General features: G+C 35.7%; 1 protein-coding gene across 1 annotated transcript in view; it reads right to left on the bottom strand.

Moving 5' to 3' along the window:
- SLC9A2 (solute carrier family 9 member A2) overlaps positions 1 to 20,119 on the bottom strand; it is a 39,043-nt gene that overhangs the window by 16,718 nt on the left and 2,206 nt on the right. The window contains exons 2-7 of the mRNA XM_029284295.1: positions 9,364 to 9,614; positions 5,175 to 5,392; positions 3,539 to 3,741; positions 2,785 to 2,874; positions 2,201 to 2,271; positions 1,721 to 1,882 (exon numbers count right to left, since the gene is read on the bottom strand). Of these exons, the coding sequence (XP_029140128.1) occupies positions 1,721 to 1,882; positions 2,201 to 2,271; positions 2,785 to 2,874; positions 3,539 to 3,741; positions 5,175 to 5,392; positions 9,364 to 9,614 (995 nt within the window). The remainder of the gene's footprint in view (positions 1 to 1,720; positions 1,883 to 2,200; positions 2,272 to 2,784; positions 2,875 to 3,538; positions 3,742 to 5,174; positions 5,393 to 9,363; positions 9,615 to 20,119) is intronic.

The following is a 20,119-nucleotide window of genomic DNA, read 5'->3' as shown; positions in this document are numbered from 1 at the left end:
ATTTGATTTTAATTTGATTTTAATTTGGTTTTTAACATAATTTTAAAAAGAAACGGCAAAAAATCAATATTTCATTTTAATTGTATTTTAAACTTAGTATTTTGTATGGTTTGTCTGTTTTTTAACTTGCTGTAAGCCGCCCTGAGTCCGCTAGGAGAAGGGCGGGGTATAAATTGAATAAAACCTAAAACCTAAACCATATAAACAGGAGCAATGTCCTGATTTTATGCATTCTTTTGAGAGTACAACAGGTACTTAGTTTATTATTTTATTTATTTATTTTATTATTTTATTTATTAAATGTATTGGCTGTCCATCTTACCACAAAGGCAGCTTACAATATTAAAAAAAATAAAACTATAAATACAATACTACACAAATATAAATATAAAAGTATAAAATAGCTATAGCTAGATAGCAATGACTAAAAATGGGAAGGAAGAAAATAGGATGAGGGGAGGGGGGGAGAGATGAGATCTGATATTAATCTATCAATCACCCCCAACATGAAGCCCCTCTTTTGGAATCCCAAGCCAACTGGCAGGGCCAAGTCTTTAAGCTCTTGTGGAAGGTCAGGAGGATTGGAACCAACCTTATTCTGGGCGCAAAATATTCCAAAGGGCAAGAGCAACAGCAAAAAAGGCTTTTGTCCTGAACCCCACCCACTGGAATACCTCCTCTGCTGGCACAAGTGAGGTGGGCCAATCACAATGGGATGAGACAGTCTCACAAGTAGTCTGGATCCATGCCATGAAGGATTTTAAAGCACCTTGAGCTGCACCTGAAAACAAACAGACCACCAGTGCAGCTCGCGGAGCAGTGATATTACATGGGCCACTCTTGGGCCCCAAAAAACTGGCTGTGCCATCACACTCTGCACCAGCTGTACTTCCAAATGCTCTTCGAGGGTAGCCCCATGTAGAGCAATAGTCCAAACGTGAAATGACTAAGATGAAAATTGTCCAGGCAGATGGGATCCAGCGGTGTTTTTTTTAAAGGAGGAGACAAACCAGTGGTGGGATTCTGCTGGTTCGCACTGGTTTGGGAGAACCAGTAGCTAAATTTACCTGAATTTGGAGAACCGGCTGGCTTCTGGAAAAAGTGTGTTGATGCCACTTCTAGGCATCAGAGGCCCAAGCCTGGATCACATAATAGAACTGGTTGATCAGGTATTTGAATCCCACCACTGAGACAAACCAGAGTCTCCTTAAAATGCCCCAGAAATATCCCCTCCTGGGGTGACGAATTAATCACTGCCTGAACCTACCCGCTAGTCACCATATGGAGGCTTTCACCATCCAGGAGGGACAAGGATCTAACTGTCAGGTGGTGGTGCTGACAGCATTGACTTCATCAGGTCCAGCAGGGTCAAATATTTTCCAGATTGATTTAGAAATCAATATATAAAAAACAAGATATTTTAAATGTTATTCCTAATGTTCACTTCCATATATGCTTTTACTTATTTGTTTTCTGTTTGCATTTTATTATTAACTAATGGAAGAGCTTGGAAAGTACATTTTTGAAAAAGAAATAAATGCCAGAAGTAACTAAATGGATTAAGGTGTTTAGTCCTAAATGTAAAAAAACAAAGACAAAACAGCATGCTCCTTTTTGTCCTTTTTTGGGGCTGCAAAGAAGTGAAGAATTCAACTTCAATGCTTTTAAGAAGTATATTCTGACACTGATACAGTATTGCTCCATATTTCTCTCTACTTACTTGATAGAAGCTAGAGATGGAACTGTGCTTAACATCCCATTCTCTGCCATTTCAATGGCATGTTTTATTTCCAATTTCTTGTACAGAGCAACAATTCTTGATTTTGGTTCTTTTTCCTTAATTAAAAGTCTTCTTAGGTACTTCTTATCAAATTTTATAAATCTGTAAGAAACAAGAGCCATTCTATTAATTAACCTGAATTAAAATGAATTGAAAGTGTAGCAAATTTTGTTCTTATAAAATAAATTATTCTGACTGTAGACATTTAGAGAATTAGTTTCTAACTGAAATGAAGTTTTGAATTTGTGACAGAAATTAATGAAAATTAAATATTCATGTTTTCTGAAACAAAATAATTCTTAAATTTAATCAAAGTATGTATTTGTAAATTTCATAATATTAAAAATGTAAATATAATTTAAATAATACATTGGTTTTTTCCACTTGTTCTTTTAGATCATTACTAAATATGTTACTTACTTATCTCTCCAAAAGTTGTGACCCCAGTGTCCACACACATCTTCAATACCAGCCTTGATATGATCGAAGAACTAGGATGTAAAAAAAAGTCATTACATTATTGAACAAATGTATATATTACTTGTTTCTGTAAGAAAAAGTTATCTTGATTTTATACCCAATAAAATATCAATACCAAAATAACTATGAAATGAATTTTATAAGATAAATTGTTATCCAATACAATTGTTTTTAAAATCAACAATAAATTTATGTGAGAAATACATTACTAAGAGTCAAGACAAACTTGATGGAACATTATGAATCAAAACATGTTATAAATGTTACATTATCACCACTTGAAAAGGAAAGTCTCTCCAATTGAACACACTGCTTGTTATTTAGATCTATGTATCTTTTTCTCAGTGCATGATATCCTTAATCTCAGTTTTTCACAGGGCCAAAAGAAGTACCTGAAAGTTCCATTTATTAAATAGTTAAGTCCCAATTTAAAAATGTAAAATATTACAACATGCACACTTTGGGAAGCATGGTTCTGGGCGTTTCCCAAATGGCATGTAATACACCTCAAATTACGAACATACCCGGCAGTAGATTTCTTCACTAACTGCTGGTTGCTTCTTATTTGCTCTTTTAACATCAAGAAACTCCACCAGTGGGCGAATTGTCATTCCCTGTACAGAAGAGCAGACACAAGCATGACATTCACTTCAGCCCAACATGATTTGCCATGATGTCATTTTCATATTCTATTCAATCTGTATTTTAATAAATGAATGGCCAGTATATAGCATTATACTACAAATATTTAAAAAGAAAATACATTTGTGTTGGGAAAGAAGATGCAGTTTGAGGAAAGATTTCACATTATACTGATTGATTACTTTTGATGAAGAGAATTAGATAAAGTTTACAAGGGGGCTCAAATATAAGGAAAGGTACCAGAAAATACTTCAATATGTCAAGACAGGACTTGATTACTTCACCAACTAGTAAAATTATTTGACATCCAAAAGGGATAGAGTTTTGTAATGTTGCACAAATCAATATGAGAATATATTGAATGGAAGATGAAAAGCAAGGCAGGTATCAGAAATAAAGCTGAAGATGCAGGCCTAGTTCATAGGATAGATGGTATTATTGTCAATGAATATGACAAGAGATCTAGAAGAAGGCTTTGACACAAATCTGAGATGTTCAGTCACAGACATATGCAATTTCTAGCAACACAATCTTATTTTCTTTTTGTGTGACACTTTTAAATTAGACAAATTGCAGGTTTTCTATGAAAAGAACTATTGATTATATTGTATATATAACTATTGGAAATATTCTTACCTGAATGAACACGGTAAAGAATATCAGTACGATAGCAGCAGTAATGAAAAGCTTCTTTCTAGGGAATACAGCAGAAGGGAGAAGGAAGACCAGAGAAAAACATATAGCTCCTCGGAGGCCTCCATAGGCGATAATGAACTGGTCTTTAAACGTTATAGGAATTGTCCGAAATACATTTATTACCTGAGTCAATGCAAACACTCCTAAAAAAAGCCAAACACATACAAAACAAATTGATCATGGTATCCTTTTAACCAGCTCCAAAATTTAAGAACAGAAGATACAGTGTTACATCAGTTCTCTTTCTATTTCCATGGCTGTTTCCAGTTGGTGTTGGTAGGGGAGATAGATTTAATTCAATTACAGGCTGTCCAGGATCTACCCTCTCTCTGGTCTTACTTAACATCTACAGTACATGAAACTGTTGAGTAAGGTCATAAATCAGAATGGTGTAAGGTATCAAAATGCTGATGTATAATATATATCTCCATCTTAGGCTGATCAAGTTATACTGTCAAGATTCTTTCTCGGTACCTGAAGGTTGTGTACCCTGGAAGGGGAAATACAGTTTATCTTAACACTAACAAGTCTGACTAGTTGTAAATTTTGGAGATCCCTTTGGTAAGGAATAACTCTCCCAACCAGAACCGGGGTGAAATAATGGGGTCCTCTTGGGCTCTGCTTTTGCTAGAATTCCAACTATTATTCAAGTTATGAGGTCAGAGATCAGATTTGAAAAATAGCTGTTGATTAATATTCTCCATAGGAAGGACATGCAGCAAAAACTTTGCACAAACCCATCTTGTGTGACAGTTTGCGTAATAAGGAAGATGTCTTTGACAGAGTAATGCAGGTCCATTATTAAAGCAACAAGGAGTAAAACATGTCTTAAATCGACAAAGACAGATAGTGTTTGTAAGTGGGTCAGACAGACATTTTCCTAATTCACTAAGATATAAGAGGGAGGAAAAGAACAGCACATTCCATCAAGATTCTTTTATTATAACTGCATCCAGGCTGATAACAACTGCACCCATTCCTGGGTGTGACTCACAATCACTCATGCCCTAGTCATCTGCTGTCTAGATTGCTACAATATGTTACATATAGAGTTGCCTTTGATAACCACTCAAAGGCCCCAATTGGTTCAGAATACAGTGGTGTAAACAGTTATAAATGCACTTCATTGTGCCTAGGTAGCACATTGCCTCACAAACTGAACTGGCTTCGTATAAACTTTCAGACGTTATTCAAGATACTGATTATCTCCTATAAAATCCTTTATGGCAAAGATCCAAGTTACCTGTAGAACTGCCTGTCCCTAATTGTCTCTACTCATCCCATGACATCTGGCAGAGAAGGCATGTTAGGGTTCTTTCCCCATAACAATGTCAGTTATAGGCATTGTTAGGGGCATGGTTTCTCTGTTGCAGTGCCTAACCCTAACATCATTCATCTGAGGTTTGGACATCCTGGTTTTGATCTGATGACCTGGCTCTACCCCAAGCATTCAGGCTTTAACTTTAAAAAAGGATATTTCTTTGTCAAAGATACAGTTCCATTATCTAAAAGAAAATCATATTTCAGTAGTAAAGTAGGTTGAAGTGCAATCTAGAAAGCTTTAAGCAGCTCTTACCTAATGAACGCCAAATCAAACAAAATAGCAGAGTGAAGCAAACAAAGGCCCAGTTCCATTCATGGTTTTTTCCTACTGTAGATACTCCCATGAAAATAAAGATAAGAGTTTCACTGACACTGCTCAGCATTTTCATGAAATATTTTATAGTAGTATAGGACTTCTGAGAAACATTCTCCTCCACGTATTTATTCATGGTCATAGCACATGCTGTAATCCTGCAGGAAAAAACTAGTTCAGTTTCTCTGAATTTTTATTACAAATACTGTATTTTTACTGCAAACACTTGAGTAATGTGCACCTGATGTTTCTCCAATAAAATGTCCAGAGTCACCGTATTAGTGAGATAGGAGGCAAGAAATCCAATAAAAAAATAAATATGACTCAGAATCATTATAGGAGTTAATGTCACTGAGTTCAGTAAAATTGAGTTTCTTCTTTTTACATTGCTGAACACATTTCTTGATACCGTATAATAAGATCTTGGGAACAGACTTTTATGCAATCAACATAATGCATAGTGTGGACCCCTTTGCAGTCAACACTTCTAACAAAGACTTGCTATTTGATTGTAGAAAATGGAAAGTTATCATTCTCTTTGGCTTTTGCTGCTCTGAAAGGACATTCTATCTCTCTTGGCCATATAGGCCAGGTGGCTACTATAATTATTTGTCCTCCCTTTGGTTATTCAGCACTGTGATATTCAATGTGGTTATGATTTCACTTTAAAAATATACCATTTCATGATGTCAGAAAGACTGCAAATAGATATCATGTGTGGGTGGTATTGCAGTGTTTCCTGTTTTAATCTTGAACTTTAAGATGTATTCCATGATGTTGTTGCTATCAAATATCTTCCTGGAATAAATGTTTCAGAGATTATACAAACTGGATTTGCTACTGCTACTGATGAGTTTAATTATTGTTATATATTTTGGTATGTGTTATATTTTTATATAATGTAAAGTAAGCTGAACTAAGCTGAAGTCACCTTTGAGTCACCTTACCATCTGGTGATGGTCAATGCTATAGAAGTAATCTATTATTCTTAGATGCAAACATGAGTTGCAGTTTTAGGTACTTGTTTAAAGCAGCTTAGATAGGAATCTTTACTAAATCCCCAGGATAATACAGGGCATATCTGACCAAGCAGAAAAGCCACAGGAAATTTTCTACAATAGTTCCCATGCCATTCTATGGTTTCTAATAGCCAGAACATGTTGTGACACAAAAGAAGAAGTAAGAAAGTTCTCCTGTGCTATGGGGCTGCAATTCAGGTCTTCATTTTACACTTCCCACCTCATCTCTGAAGTGGCCTAGAACTGCAGAGTGACCATTTATCAGATCCACTCATAATGACTGCATCACCAACAAAATGTGAAGACCCATACTAGACAGTTCTAGGAACTTTCATTCAATTTCAGAACTGCATACTCAAAGTTAGTTATAGTGTTCCTTTTACTTTTACTTCAGTTGTAAGATTATATGGATAATTTTTTATGACTGGGGTTGTCTGAGTTTGGTTAGTAATAACAGCAGAAATGTGGAATTCATCTATAAAAGCAGGGATAAAGTGCAAATTATTCTGTTTTGATTGACTGTATTTATAAATTTAAGTCCTGGTGATCTGAATGATTACTATTCTCACATACAAGATATTACATGTGGTTTGATTTGTATTTTGTTTGTATGTCTTGTCAAAGAAAGACTAATGCAGAAATCCTTCAGTATATTGATTTCAGTTTATTTAAATATTCCTAGGTAATCACTTCCATTTATCTAAAACCATTTAGATAGACTGGGCACACCTACCAGTAATGCAAATCAGCCTGTACAAACATGGCAGTTTCTGTCCAGTGAATGGAAAAATCTAGATCATAAGTTATACTCTTTTAGCTTTTTCGCAATTCATTCTTTAGTTTCCTGGCTCCCCTTCTATATTTTGTTATATACAGTACAGGAGTTATGCAAATCTATTGAAAATACTTTATGAAAAAAGAAACTTAACATCCAATATTCTATTGCATTCTTTTTTATTACGAATGTATATATAAATCTATAGTATATTAGATTAGAAAATAATTTAGTAGCTCAATCCATTAAATGCTTAGTGTCAGGCCCCAAAGTAATGTATCCTTAGTTATTTTAGCTTTGTATCTTTCTTTCTTGTCTGCCATTCTGTTGGGAGGGGGGAGCCTTTGGGGATGCTTTGCACTGTCTGCTTTGTTGCCTTGTTGCCCTTCCCCCCACCCCCAAGGGATGGAATGTCTCACCCTTATCTGAGAGAAGGTTTGTGCTTGGAGCCAGAAGAAATTGAAAGTGAGAGAAACCTTGAAGAAACACGATGCCACCTGTGGATTGGATGGGATTCAAATGAACACTGGGGCACTGGGGGAGGGGAGGAATATTGAATGCTACTTTTAATATATCTCTTCATGGGTTTTTCTGTCAGATCTCGCCTTGATTCCCTGCTGTCACTAGCCCCTAATAAAAATTTCCTTTTGAGACAATTCTTGTTTCAAGAGCTCTGCTTTCTTGGGTGCTTAGCTGGGGTAGATCCTTACACTTAGCCATAATATACATTTATTCTGGCTTAGCTAGAAGTGGAAATTCAGCTATAGTGGCTTAGCACTATGTGTGATTGAGCCATTGCAGCTTATTTAAGAAATCATAGTTAAAATAATCTAGCCTAATTTAATAACAATTGATCGATACCTATTTTCTACATATTATATTAAAAGACATTCTATTGTCAGCAAAAACTGCACTAAAAAAGCAATAGGATTTTATAAGAGGCATTCATGAATGTTCCATAATAATAGTACCTATGATAGTCTTCACAACACAGTAAATAATCTTGAGGCATTTTAAAAATTAATTGATGAATCATATTTATGAATGCTGAAATTAATAGAATTAGAGGAAAATTGAAAACCACAGAAATGCTGTTAATGAGAATAAGGTATAGATGGTGTTCTTAAAAGTTAGGTAAACTAATATAGTATTTTATATTTAACGAAATGCTCAATGAAATAAATTTCCACTTTTACAGTTTAAGCAATGAAATCTATTTTTCAAATTTAAGCCTTATTAAGTTCATTCACATTTTTCTACATTAATATATTGGAAATAATTAATTAGCTATGTGAAAACATTGTTTTTAGTTATGCATTATATCACTAAAATATTCAAAGTAGATTTTTAAAAATTGGAATGTGGCATAAAAGGCAATACAACATATTTCACATTATACGAAAGGGAAACATTCATTTTGCTAAATATATGAATATATCAATCCCTGTGATGAAATAAAATAATTATAATATGTTGTTTTTTATTTGCTATTTATTCAACACTTTATCATGTTTGAGATATATAGATTTTCAACAAATTTCTTAAAATAATTTAAAGATGAGAAAGGAATTGATGACTGAAACTTACTAGTTTGACTATCTTATGAAATGTGCAGTAGAAAGAAGCTTTAAAATAGAAAACACTTTTGCATATCTTAAACTTTTACCCATTTTGTCATACCAGTATCATAATTATTTATAGCATTGTTCCTGAATATACTGTAGACAATGGAATTGAAAAATTTTCTTAAATCGTTTACTCTTTTAAAATTAGACTGCAAATTCTCAAAGGTAAAAAACAGATATATAATTTACTTGTAACAAGCCTATAACCTGAAAAACAAACAAATTCAGTTTACTTAATATCCTCTGCTACGTTGTTGTCTATCAACATAGAAGATCCTTCAATAATTGAGAAAAAAATGTTTAGACATATCAATATTGACACCAAATATTTTCATGTGTGTAAGACAGAAAGAGATATGAAATGATTCCAATATTGCACTAATAAAGATTAATAATCAGAACTAGTAGCTTCAGGAAAACAATTACAGTAATATAATTTCACAGCCTAAACTGGCTGAGTATATTAGACTGCTAGTTAAAACGGCTTGTCACAAAACCAAACAAATCATAACTAATTTGAAAAAAACTGAGCACTAAACATTTGCATGTTTACCATAATGGACACCGGACTTGTTAAATATTATTGCTTCTGAATTTGGAAACTAGATCCTTTTTTAAAAAAAAAATGAAGAACATAAATTACTATTAATAATGCATGCAAGATATTCTTAGCCAAAGTTTGTTGTTTGCTTGTGTTTTTATATACTTACGCCATAATCCCTGAAAGGTGAAACATTTCAGCTGTTATGTACGATAGGTAACTGTATAAGAAGACAAACAGTGGCTCAATCACTCGAATTTTATGGGTGAAACGAGTAGTAAAAGCTGCTACAAATCCAAGAATGATTCCAATCAAAACTCCACCGATGCCAACTACAAAAAAATTAGCAATTCCAGCAAATATGTCAATGGCCTCAATTGTACGCATCTGGCAAAAAGATTTGAACAAGTTGTACAGGACCTATGAAGGGAAAAGTTTAGCTTTTTAGATTCCTTTCCAAATAATGTTAGTTATTTTAACTGGAAATGCAAATTACATTCTGTTGCTACTAAATAATCTCAGAAAGTAGAACAAATAAAAAAAATAGGAATACATGATAAAAGAGCCAATTTTCTTAAAAAAATACATCTTTTTTAATTTTTCCCCTTAGGGAAAAAATATCTGTTCAGTTATTTAGTCCTGTATGTCACAATGAGGAGCCTCAGTCCTTAATCTAATGTGAATTTCAAAAAATCTTTATAATCTAGTCAACCTTCTGAAGAAAAAATAGCAGTCTCTTACCTGTCAGCCTTGCATGTGAATTTTTTTGGGGGGATGGGGAAGAGATAAGAAAAAGAAGAAAAGTATGTCAGGGGGGGAAATGAAGTGTCAGAAAGAAAGACAGCAGGTGATTTCATCCATTGGTATTTGTAAGACTGAAGTACTTTGGATCAGTACCTAAAAGGTGATTCAGCAGCTACCACAGAAAAGGATCAGCTGTATTAGCAGAAGTGCTACATTCATGCCTCCATGTGTTCCTTTTTTTAAACAAAACCCAAAACTCTGCATGTTTAGTATTCATAATGCACAAAGAGCAAAGACAAACATTTGTCTGTATCTACTGTACAGACTAAATACATTTAAAAACATTCATTTAAACTAGGCAAGCAGGAGCTAAAGTTACATTCATAGCAGCCAGATGACAGGGATATATTGTTTTTATCTACAATGTATTACGTAATCACCCTGGACTAGCAAAAGGCCTTTATCTTCTTGTGGACCAGAATCCAATAGTTCTCAAAAATGTCAGTCATCTTGGTGGTAAAGAATAAGTGTTTGCTGTCATCTCTCCCATGCAATAGGCTTTAAACAATGTCCTAGTCCAGGGGTCGGCAACCTTAAAGAGCCATTTGGACCCGTTTCCCAGAGGGAAAAAAACATTGCGAGCCGCAAAACTTGCACGTGCGTGAGGGGTGGGAGCTTGATTGAAGAGTTCAATTAAAAAGAAATAGAGGCTGCTGTGCATGAGTTCTCTCTCCCTCCCTCCCTCCCTCCCTCTCTCTCCCTCTCTTTGTCTCCCTCACTCTCTCTCTCCCCCCTCTCTCTCCCTCTCTCCAATCTTCTACTCACCTGGCAAGCTGGCTTCACGCTGTTCTCCGACAAGCTGACACACATTCTTATTGGGCTGGCTCTCTCCTGCCCTTGGTCTGCCAGTCCTCTTCCCCCACTCAGTGTGTGTGTGTGTGTGTGTGTGTGTGTGTGTGTGTGTGTGTGTGTGTGTGAGAGAGAGAGAGAGAGAGAGAGAGAGAGAGAGAGAGAGAGAGAGAGAGAGAGAGATACACTGCTTTCTGCTGCTTCCTGCTTCCTGCTGAGATGCAGCAAGGCAGGAGCCCTGCCCAGTAAGCTTGTCAGCTTGTCCGAGAATAGTGTGAGGCCACTCTCTTTTTTACACATGCACACAGAGAGAGAGAGAGAGAGAAAAGAGAAGAGAAGAGAAGAGAAGAGAAGAGAAGAGAAACGCAAGTGCCTCTCTCTGTCTCTGTCTCGCTCGCTCTCTGCAAATGGTGGAGGAGGCTGGGAGCCACAGGAGAAGACTTAAAGAGCCACATGCGGCTCCGGAGCCATGGGTTGCTGACCCGTGTTCTAGTCCATATCTGATCAAATCCATTCAGATTCTTCTGCCAACATTGCTTTATTTGTCTCATTTCATTTTCTCATTGCTCCTTTAGTCAAACAAGCATTCCTTTCTACTCTTAGAGTAGACTTACTAGGTCATTTCTCAATTTCCAAGGTTAGCAAACACTTTGAAAGAATTACTTGTCAAAGTGATGATGAAACGCTTTCACAAAATTATTTAAATTCATCAGCTTTCAGAACTGGATAAGCTTTTCTTAATTTTCTAAAACTACATTGCATGGCAGTTTATAAGACTACAACAAAACATACAGCAAAACTGAAAATGCAATAACTATTCAGTAGACAAAATTATGATAGCCCAATACTGATCTTTGACTGCAATAAATTGAAATTCAGTTGAACTGAATTGAATTGATACCCCAGACACCTTTAGCCATTCAAAATAAGTAAATGGTGGGAGTCTTCTTAAAAAAATTCTAGCTGAACCAATTAGGACTTTAAAAGTAATAACCAAGACTTTAATTGGATTTAGGAATAAATTGAATAAATATGGTAGATTGGGGACATTACCAAACATTTCATAGCAGATGGAACAAATGTAGCTTTCAAGTCTATTTCACAAATATAACACTGAACAATTTATCCACACAATGAGCATGAGAGTTACTGTGAGGGTTGCCCAATCCAAAATACTGTAGCAGTAGCACTTAGATTTATATATTGTTCCATAGTGCTTTACAACAATCTCCAAGCAGTTTATAATGTGATCATATTGCCCCCAACAATCTGGGTCCTCATTTTACTGTCCTCAGAAATAGAAGGCTGAGTCAACCTTGAGCTGGTCAGGATGGCTGTAGGCAGAATTAGCTCTTCAGTACTGCATTCTAACCACTGCGCCACCAAAGGCCCACAAATGTCACTCAGCTTTAGCATATACAGTAGCTTCTAACTATTGAAACTGTGTTTATTTTGATCCATCTAGTCCAGGGATGTCAAACTGCCAGCCCGCAGGCCGGACGCGTCATGAGGAAACCGTGCCCACCCCATTGCCGGCAATGGGGAAAAAGCTCCGATACATTGCGCGATGTCGCATTACGTCGGAAGTTTGACATGTCTGATCTAGTCCATCAAAGCTTTTAACAGCATCTTCTCTCCAGCCTAAGTTGGCAAAGCATGATTGCCATTAACATATTGATAGTGCCTTATGTCAAGGTAATGATTTAGAAGCTAACCAGCTTGTATAATGTGAGATGAATGATGCAATGTCAGCAGGAGTCTGTATCCCTTTAAGAGCTTGAGTATAAAAAGGAAGGCCTTGCTGGAGTCTTTCTCTCTCTCTCGTCTGTTTCCTGCTGTAATTGCTGTATGTTTACTGTATTACCACATGTATGTATTTTGTTCCTAGTGTATATTTGTAGATAGTGTAATATAAACCACCATTTAATACAAACCACTGTTTACTGTATTTACTCCTGGGTTACCTCAACACAATTAGACTTTGCATGCTCTGACACCTTACTCCAGCCAACAGATAACTTCCTTAATGACTGCCTATACATATTGAAATAACATGACACTTATCCTGACATTCATATTTTCTCCAAACCCGCATTATTTATTCTAGAATTTTCTACACTGCCATTGTAAATTCATTGGCATCCTTCAGTCTCGAGAGACTATGGTAGATTGTAAATTAAGAAGTTAATTAATAGTTTGACTCCTCAAAATATTTGAAATATTTTGCATCATAATCCATTGCATCATAATAAAAATATGTATCTGTACTCTAGTGCAGGGACCAGCAAACTACAGATTGCAGATTGCCAGGCCTAAGCTTCGGCTGATTTCTCGGGGTGAAAGACAGGGCCAAGTGACCAGGCATCCTGGGCAGCAGCAGTCATGTATCAGCAGCCTCCTTGCTGGCTGGTGGGCTGGTGCCATTCAGTTTATGCCAGATTCTTTGGCTAAAATAATGCCAACTGTGCCCATGGAGATGGAAGATGGGTGGGATCCAGCTCTTTACAGAAATGTTGGCTGACTCCTGTTCTGCTGACTTGATTATTGAAGATTTTTATTACTGAAATCTTATTTAAGGTTACTTTCACTGCTGAGATAAAATAAAGGCCATCCTCTCTAGATTGTAAGTACTCTTACTCCAAAATTAAATTTAGTAATGAAGAATAAAAGAAAAAAACTTAAGAAAAAATTATTATGGATATTGGTATAATTTCTAATAACAAATACAATGCATTATAAATTTTATTTTATGCCAATGAGGATTCTCAGTCATCTAGGTAGAGTTGTCTAATAGTTGAGTCATGGCAGCTGCCTTTTTTATTTATTTATTTATTTATTTTTGAATCCTTTGTCTGCTTATCCAAGTAGTTACTTCAGTTTGAACAAGTTGGTTAGGGGACCCCATGTATGTCCTTCAGATTTCTCACTGAATTTGAATAGGCTCATTAGGTGAGCAGGCAGAGAGTCATTAAGGGTCCTTGCTCCTAAATCCTTCTCTTAGATGGCTCCTTAAGTGTGATCTTCCTGGTGAATCTGTAAGTGGTCTTGATCTCCAACATTGACAGGACAAGTCACTGGAATATAAATTGAGAGCAAACTCCACTCCTAGGTGATGTTACCTAGTTTGGGTAATGAAACATCTACAAGAAAACAACTAAGCTCAAACAGCACCAGAGCAGGTTGTTGTCTCAAAGAGGAGTTTGGATTTAGCATAAATGGATTCCTTCACTCCTCTCCCAAAGAGGAGTTTGCGAGAGGAGTGAAGGAATCCGTTTATGCCAAAATGAAAAATCCTTCCTCAATAGAGGTGAAGGTCTTAGACACAGTTTTTATGCTTCTCTTTCATCAGTCCCCATGAAGATCAAGACCACTTCACAGGTTCATGATTGATATCACATTTAATGGCTCATCTAAGAGAAGAATTTAGGAACAACGAACCTTAAGGACTCTCTGCCTACTCACCTAAAGAGCCTATTCAGATTAGATGAAAGGAAACCATCCTTGAGGACATATGAGGTCCCCCTTACCAACTTGCTCAGATTGAAGAAGCTACTTGGATAAGCAATGAAACATTTCAAACAAAAAAAAAAAGAACAATGAAGTCCAGTTGCCGTGACTCAACTTCCAGAGAATAGAATAGAATAGAATAGAATAGAATAGAATAGAATAGAATAGAATAGAATAGAATAGAAGGGACTTTGGAGGTCTTCTAGTCCAGCCCCCTGCTCAAGCAAGAGAACCTATGCCATTTCAGACAAGTGACTGTCTTGTCTCTTCTTAAAAACCTCCAGTGATGGAGCGCCCACAATTTCTGAAGGCAAGCTGTTCTATTGGTTAATTGTCCTCACTGTTAGGAAGTTTCTCCTTAATTCCAGGTTGCTTCTCTCTTTGGTCAGTTTCCAACCATTGTTTCTGGTGCTTTGGAGAATAGTTTGATGCCCTCTTTGTGGCAGCCCCTCAAACACTGGAACCCTGCTATCATGTCATCCCTGTTTCTTTTCTTTAGACAAGCCAAACCCAAGTCCTGCAGCCGTTCTTCATATGTTTTAATCTCCAGGCTTTTGATCATTTTAGTTGCTCTTCTCTGAACTTTTTCCAAAGTCGCAACACCTTTTTTGTAGTATGGTGATCAAAATGGGTTGCAGTATTCCAGATGTGGTCTTACTAGGGTTTTATATAGCGGTACTAATATGTGTGATCTTTTTTATATAAAAATTGTATTGAGTTTTATAAGGTTGGAGAGGGATAGGATCAGGGTAGGGATTAAGGTTCGGGGTAGGGTTGAAATCAGGATTGGGGTTGGGACAGGATTGGGAACAACATTGAGGTTGTCCCCCAATAACATTTTCAAGCTTTAGCAAACAGACTATTGTCCGGGTACATATGTTCAATAGCAGTAATTATTATGGTAGTAAATAGCTATAGTAACTATGAGAAACAATCATCATAAACAGTATCAGTTAATCAATACATATCGTTCATCTTATTAAAATATATTTGCCATTAAATATAAATCATTTCTCACTAGTTCGTTTTGCTAACCATTGATAAAAGTTATCCCATGTTTTAAAGTAAACTGAGTCTTCTTTCTCTTTAATCTCTAAAGTTAATCTATCCATTTCTGCACATTCTAAAATTTTCTTAATTATGATCTCTTCATAGCATTGGGCAAATGCTATTCTCGCTGCTGTCAATATACACAATATTAAATACTCCTTCTCCTTCTCATACTTAGCTCCTAGTATTCCTAACAGAAACAATTCTGGTTTAAATTCTATCTGTATCTTAGTCATCTTTTCCAACCATATATGAATCTTAAGCCAAAAATTTTTCGCACTAGGGCATACCCACCAGATATGATAGTAGGTGCCTGGCTTTTGTTTGCATTTCCAACAATTGTTCGAAACATTTTTAAATATTTTCGCTAGTCTTACTGGTGTCATGTGCCATCTATAAAACATTTTATACAAATTTTCTTTATATGAAGCTGCTTTAGTCAGTTTAATGTTTCTATCCCATAACTTTTGCCAATCTTCTAAATCTATAGAGTATCCAAAATATTTTGCCCATATTATCATCATTTCTTTTACTTGTTCTTCTTTCATCTTCAGCTTTAGAAGAAATCTGTAAACTTTCTTAATCAAGTTTTCATCTGTTTTTAAAAGTATTTGATCAAATTCTATCTGTTCTTTATAGAATCCCATTGTCTTTACATCTTTTTTGTATCTTGTTTGAATTTGCAAATAAGGCCACCATGCTAAGTCAATACCTTGTTGTTGTAAGTCTTGCCTATCTTTCAGTTTTCCGTCCTTGTCCAAAATATCTTTATAAATAANGACTTTGTCGTAGTTAATTAAATTTGGGTAAGCAAAGGCTTCCATTGTTGAAAGCCACTCAGGTAGTTTAATATAGATTTTTTGTTTTATTCTTTCCCATTCTAAAAACAGTACATTTCTTATAGCATGGTTTTGGAAATATCTCTGTTTTTATTTTTCACATACCACAGAAAGGCATGCCAACCCATTTGTAGGTCATGCCCCTCTAGGTACAGTAACCTTTTATTTCTCAGCGTTATCCATTCTTTAAGCCACAGTAAGATAGCTGTTTGGTAATATACTCTTCAGTCTGGAAGCCCAAATCCTCCACTGTCTTTAGCTTCTTGTAGAATTTTCACTTTAATTCATGCTTTCTTCCCTTGCCAAATAAATCTCAATATTGTTGCATTTAGATCACACACAAAAAAAAAACTTTCCCAGTTTCACAGGAATCGTTTGGAATAAAAAGAGTAATTTCGGCAGGACACTCATTTTCACTGTAGCTATTCTTCCTAGCAGTGATAGTTGGAGATTTTTCCACTTTTCCAAATCTAGTTTTATTTGTTTCAACAGTCTTTCATAGTTGTCTTCTTTTAATGTTGCACATCTTGCTGTTAAGTAAATTCCTAAGTATTTAACTTTTTTGACTATTTGCAAGTTTGTCTTTTTTGTGAATTGAGTTTTTTGTTTGTCTGTTAGGTTTTTTGTTAATACCTTAGTCTTTTCTCTATTTATTTTCAAACCAGCCACTTCTCCAAACTTTTCTATTTTCTCCAGCAGTTTAATAGTTGTTTCTAGTGGCTCCTCCAAAATGAAGACCAAATCGTCTGCAAAAGCTTGTAATTTATATTTGTGTGATCTTGATTCTATGCCTGTGTTTATACAACCCAGGATTGTATTAGCTTTTTTGGCTGCTGCTGCACACTGCTGGCTCATAGTCAAGTGATTGTCCACTAGGACTCCAAGGTCCCTCTCACAGTTACTGTTTTTGAGCCAGGTCTCGCCTAATCTGTACTTATACCTTTGATTTTTCCTGCCTAAATGTAAAATTTTGCTTTTCTCCACATTAAAATTCATTTTGTTGGATAGGGCCCATTGTTAAAGTTTGTCAGGATCTTTTTGGATCCTGAGCTTGCCTTCTGGGGTGTTGGCTATTCCTGCCAGTTTAGTGTCATCTGCAAATTTGATGAGTTCCCCTTTTATTCCCTCATCTAAGTCATTAATGAAGATATTAAAGAGTACTGGGCCTAAGATGGAGCCTTGTGTACCCCACTGCTTACTACTCTCCATGTGGATGTAGTACCATTGAGGACTACTCGCTGAGTACAGTTTGTCAGCCAGCTACAGATCCATCTAGTGATGGAGCAGCAGGTTGTGGTCTACTTTGTCAAATGCCTTACTGAAATCTAAGTATACTGTGTCCATAGCGTTTTGCTGGTCTACTAATTTAGTCACTTTATCAAAGAATGAAATAAGATTGGCTTGGCATGATCTGTTTTTAACAAACCTGTGCTGGCTGCTAGTTATAATTTTGTTTGCCTCTAGTTGTTTGCTGATCTGTTTTTTGATCATCTTTTCCAGGATCTTTCTGGAAACGATTCTCATTCTTTTATGTCCTATAATAATGTATCACTACTCTATTCCCAGTTCCCTTGCTTTATTATAAGCATATATTAGTTATTTGCAGTTCCAGAGTAAATATACCAGGAATCACAAATGAAGTTATTTCTCATGACTTAGGGCTTTGTAAAACTCCAGAAAACGTCATTCTTACCTATAATTCTTTGTTGCTCTTTCCAACTTCAGAACTTCTGATAATGTTTTCTATTGTTAATCAAATAGCATGTAATTGAACAACAATTTGTCAACAATCTATCAAATTAACCATATCTTGTCCTAAGTTATATATGGTTCACAGAAAATAGAAGCAAAACATGTTTGCTATACTTGCTGTAAACTGGATGCACTGGCTAGAGGCACGGTATGCATATCCTATTAGCCCTGCTTGGTGAAATTGTATCTCATTAGCCTATGAGAAAGCAATAACCATATTACAACCAACAAGGAATTGGGCCACACAAAAAAGCTGGAAATAGTAAAAGGAGGTGCCAGTGTATTTTACTTCTCTGATGCAGAGACAGAAATAGAAATCTGAGCAGTGTGCTCCCATCTCAATTTGAAACAGCCTGCTCACTTCCTTGTTCTACTCCCCAGGCATTCCTGGTGCATATCAAATATCAACCATTAAAGATAGATATTAATCTTGTTTATATTCTGCAGAATGAAACTGCAATACTTTTCCAGATGGTGGCAATTGCACATTGCATGCTCCATTAAAATGCAAATGGAGGAGAAAGGCAAATATGAACCTTCTTTGTTATGAGAACTGTACATGAATTTTATAAAGTATTAATCTGCCAATTTCTAAAATGGTTCAGCCCAAACACATTTTTACCTCTTCCTCTTGCTGAATATGAGATGCATATTGGAGGTTGTTGGAGGTAAAAAAAATGGTAGGGAATTAAATATATGAATACATAATTTAGGAAAAAATACTATATGATGTTGTCATTAGCAAGACAAGAATCTTATGACACCTTGAAAACTAACTCATGTTTTCATGGCATAAAATCTAGGTGATGAACAGAGATGTAGCCACCAAATAACTATTTTCATAGAAGTCATTCATTGTCATATGGATGGCCATTAATTTTCAGTCACTCCTATATCATCTTTTCTTTTTTTTTCTTTTTTTTTTAAAGTAGGATAGAAAAAATTGCCATATTTTTCTGTGTATAAGACGCTATTTTTTCCTGCAAACACCCTGTTCAAAAATCAGGTGCATCTTATAGAAGTGCAGCGTCTTATACACAAAAAAATAATGGTAACCTCCGTAGCCCAGGGCATGCCTGTGTGGGTTCTTTACATGCCGCTGCCATGCCACCTGGTGCAGGAGGATTGCACTGCCCCAAGAATGCTGCTGGTTCCACTGAAACCGTCTTCTATGACCCGTTTTTCATTGGTGCAGCTTGGGCTGAAGCCACCTCAGTACAGTGATTGATGGCCGAGGGGATGGGTGGGACTAAGCCCGCAGAGCGCCATCTGATTGGAGGAAGTCGCCTCCCTTGTGTGATGGTACCGAGAAGTACCAGTAATTGGGGGGCGTCTTATACAAGGGTGCGTCTTATAGATGGAAAAATACGGTAATACAAAACTTAATTCAAATAATTTCAGTTGCCAAAGACATTACTATAAACTGTTTCTATTTATTACTTTTAGATACAACTTTCCTATTGGAAAATTTACTAATCCTCCATCTGGTTACTGATAGAGCTGCCTATGTGATGAGTTTAAAATAGTGAAAAAAGTACTTGTGGGCTTGTGACTGTAGCAGAATTACTTGTGATGTAGCCATAACAAAAGTATTGAAGCTTTTTTTCTGAATGAAAGTTTAGATTCAGCATACAAACTCTGTATGTTTGTTTTCTAAGTTTTCTTTTTAGTTTAAAATTAAATAGTGACCATTGGAGTTGGGCAGCTAATGAATTCAAATAAATAAATAAGTTTTCACTATAGCTAAAGTATGTGTAATATGTAGTTTACATTTCTTACCATATTATACGAATATAGGTTTATTTTTATTAAGTATTAAAAGTTACGTTATCATTTGTCTATTTTAACATGAACAATAGCTAGACAATTTAAGAATTTGGTTTTTCTGTTTTTTAAAAAAGATTAACACCACCTTTTAATGAGCTGCATTCTGTATAACTATCTGTTTAGTTCATTAGCTAAGACAATTAGTGAAGTGAAATATGTGTTCTTGTGATTTAGAAGGAAAAAGAATGAGTACAAATTATATGAATTACAATACATGATGACAAAAAGTATGTTTATATCTGTTAAAACTTTAGCAGAATGTTTAAAATATTAATAGCAATTCATTCAATGAGTTATGTGTAACATCTTTTATCTATCAAATAACTGATCAAACATCTTTTGCCAGAAGGACAGGAT

This window comes from Protobothrops mucrosquamatus, unplaced genomic scaffold (assembly GCF_001527695.2).
Source record: "Protobothrops mucrosquamatus isolate PMUCROS unplaced genomic scaffold, P.Mucros_1.0 scaffold499, whole genome shotgun sequence".
In the NCBI taxonomy this organism is placed as follows: domain Eukaryota; kingdom Metazoa; phylum Chordata; class Lepidosauria; order Squamata; family Viperidae; genus Protobothrops; species Protobothrops mucrosquamatus.
Note: the sequence above shows the minus strand (reverse complement) of the source record. Positions and strands in the feature narration are given on the sequence as shown.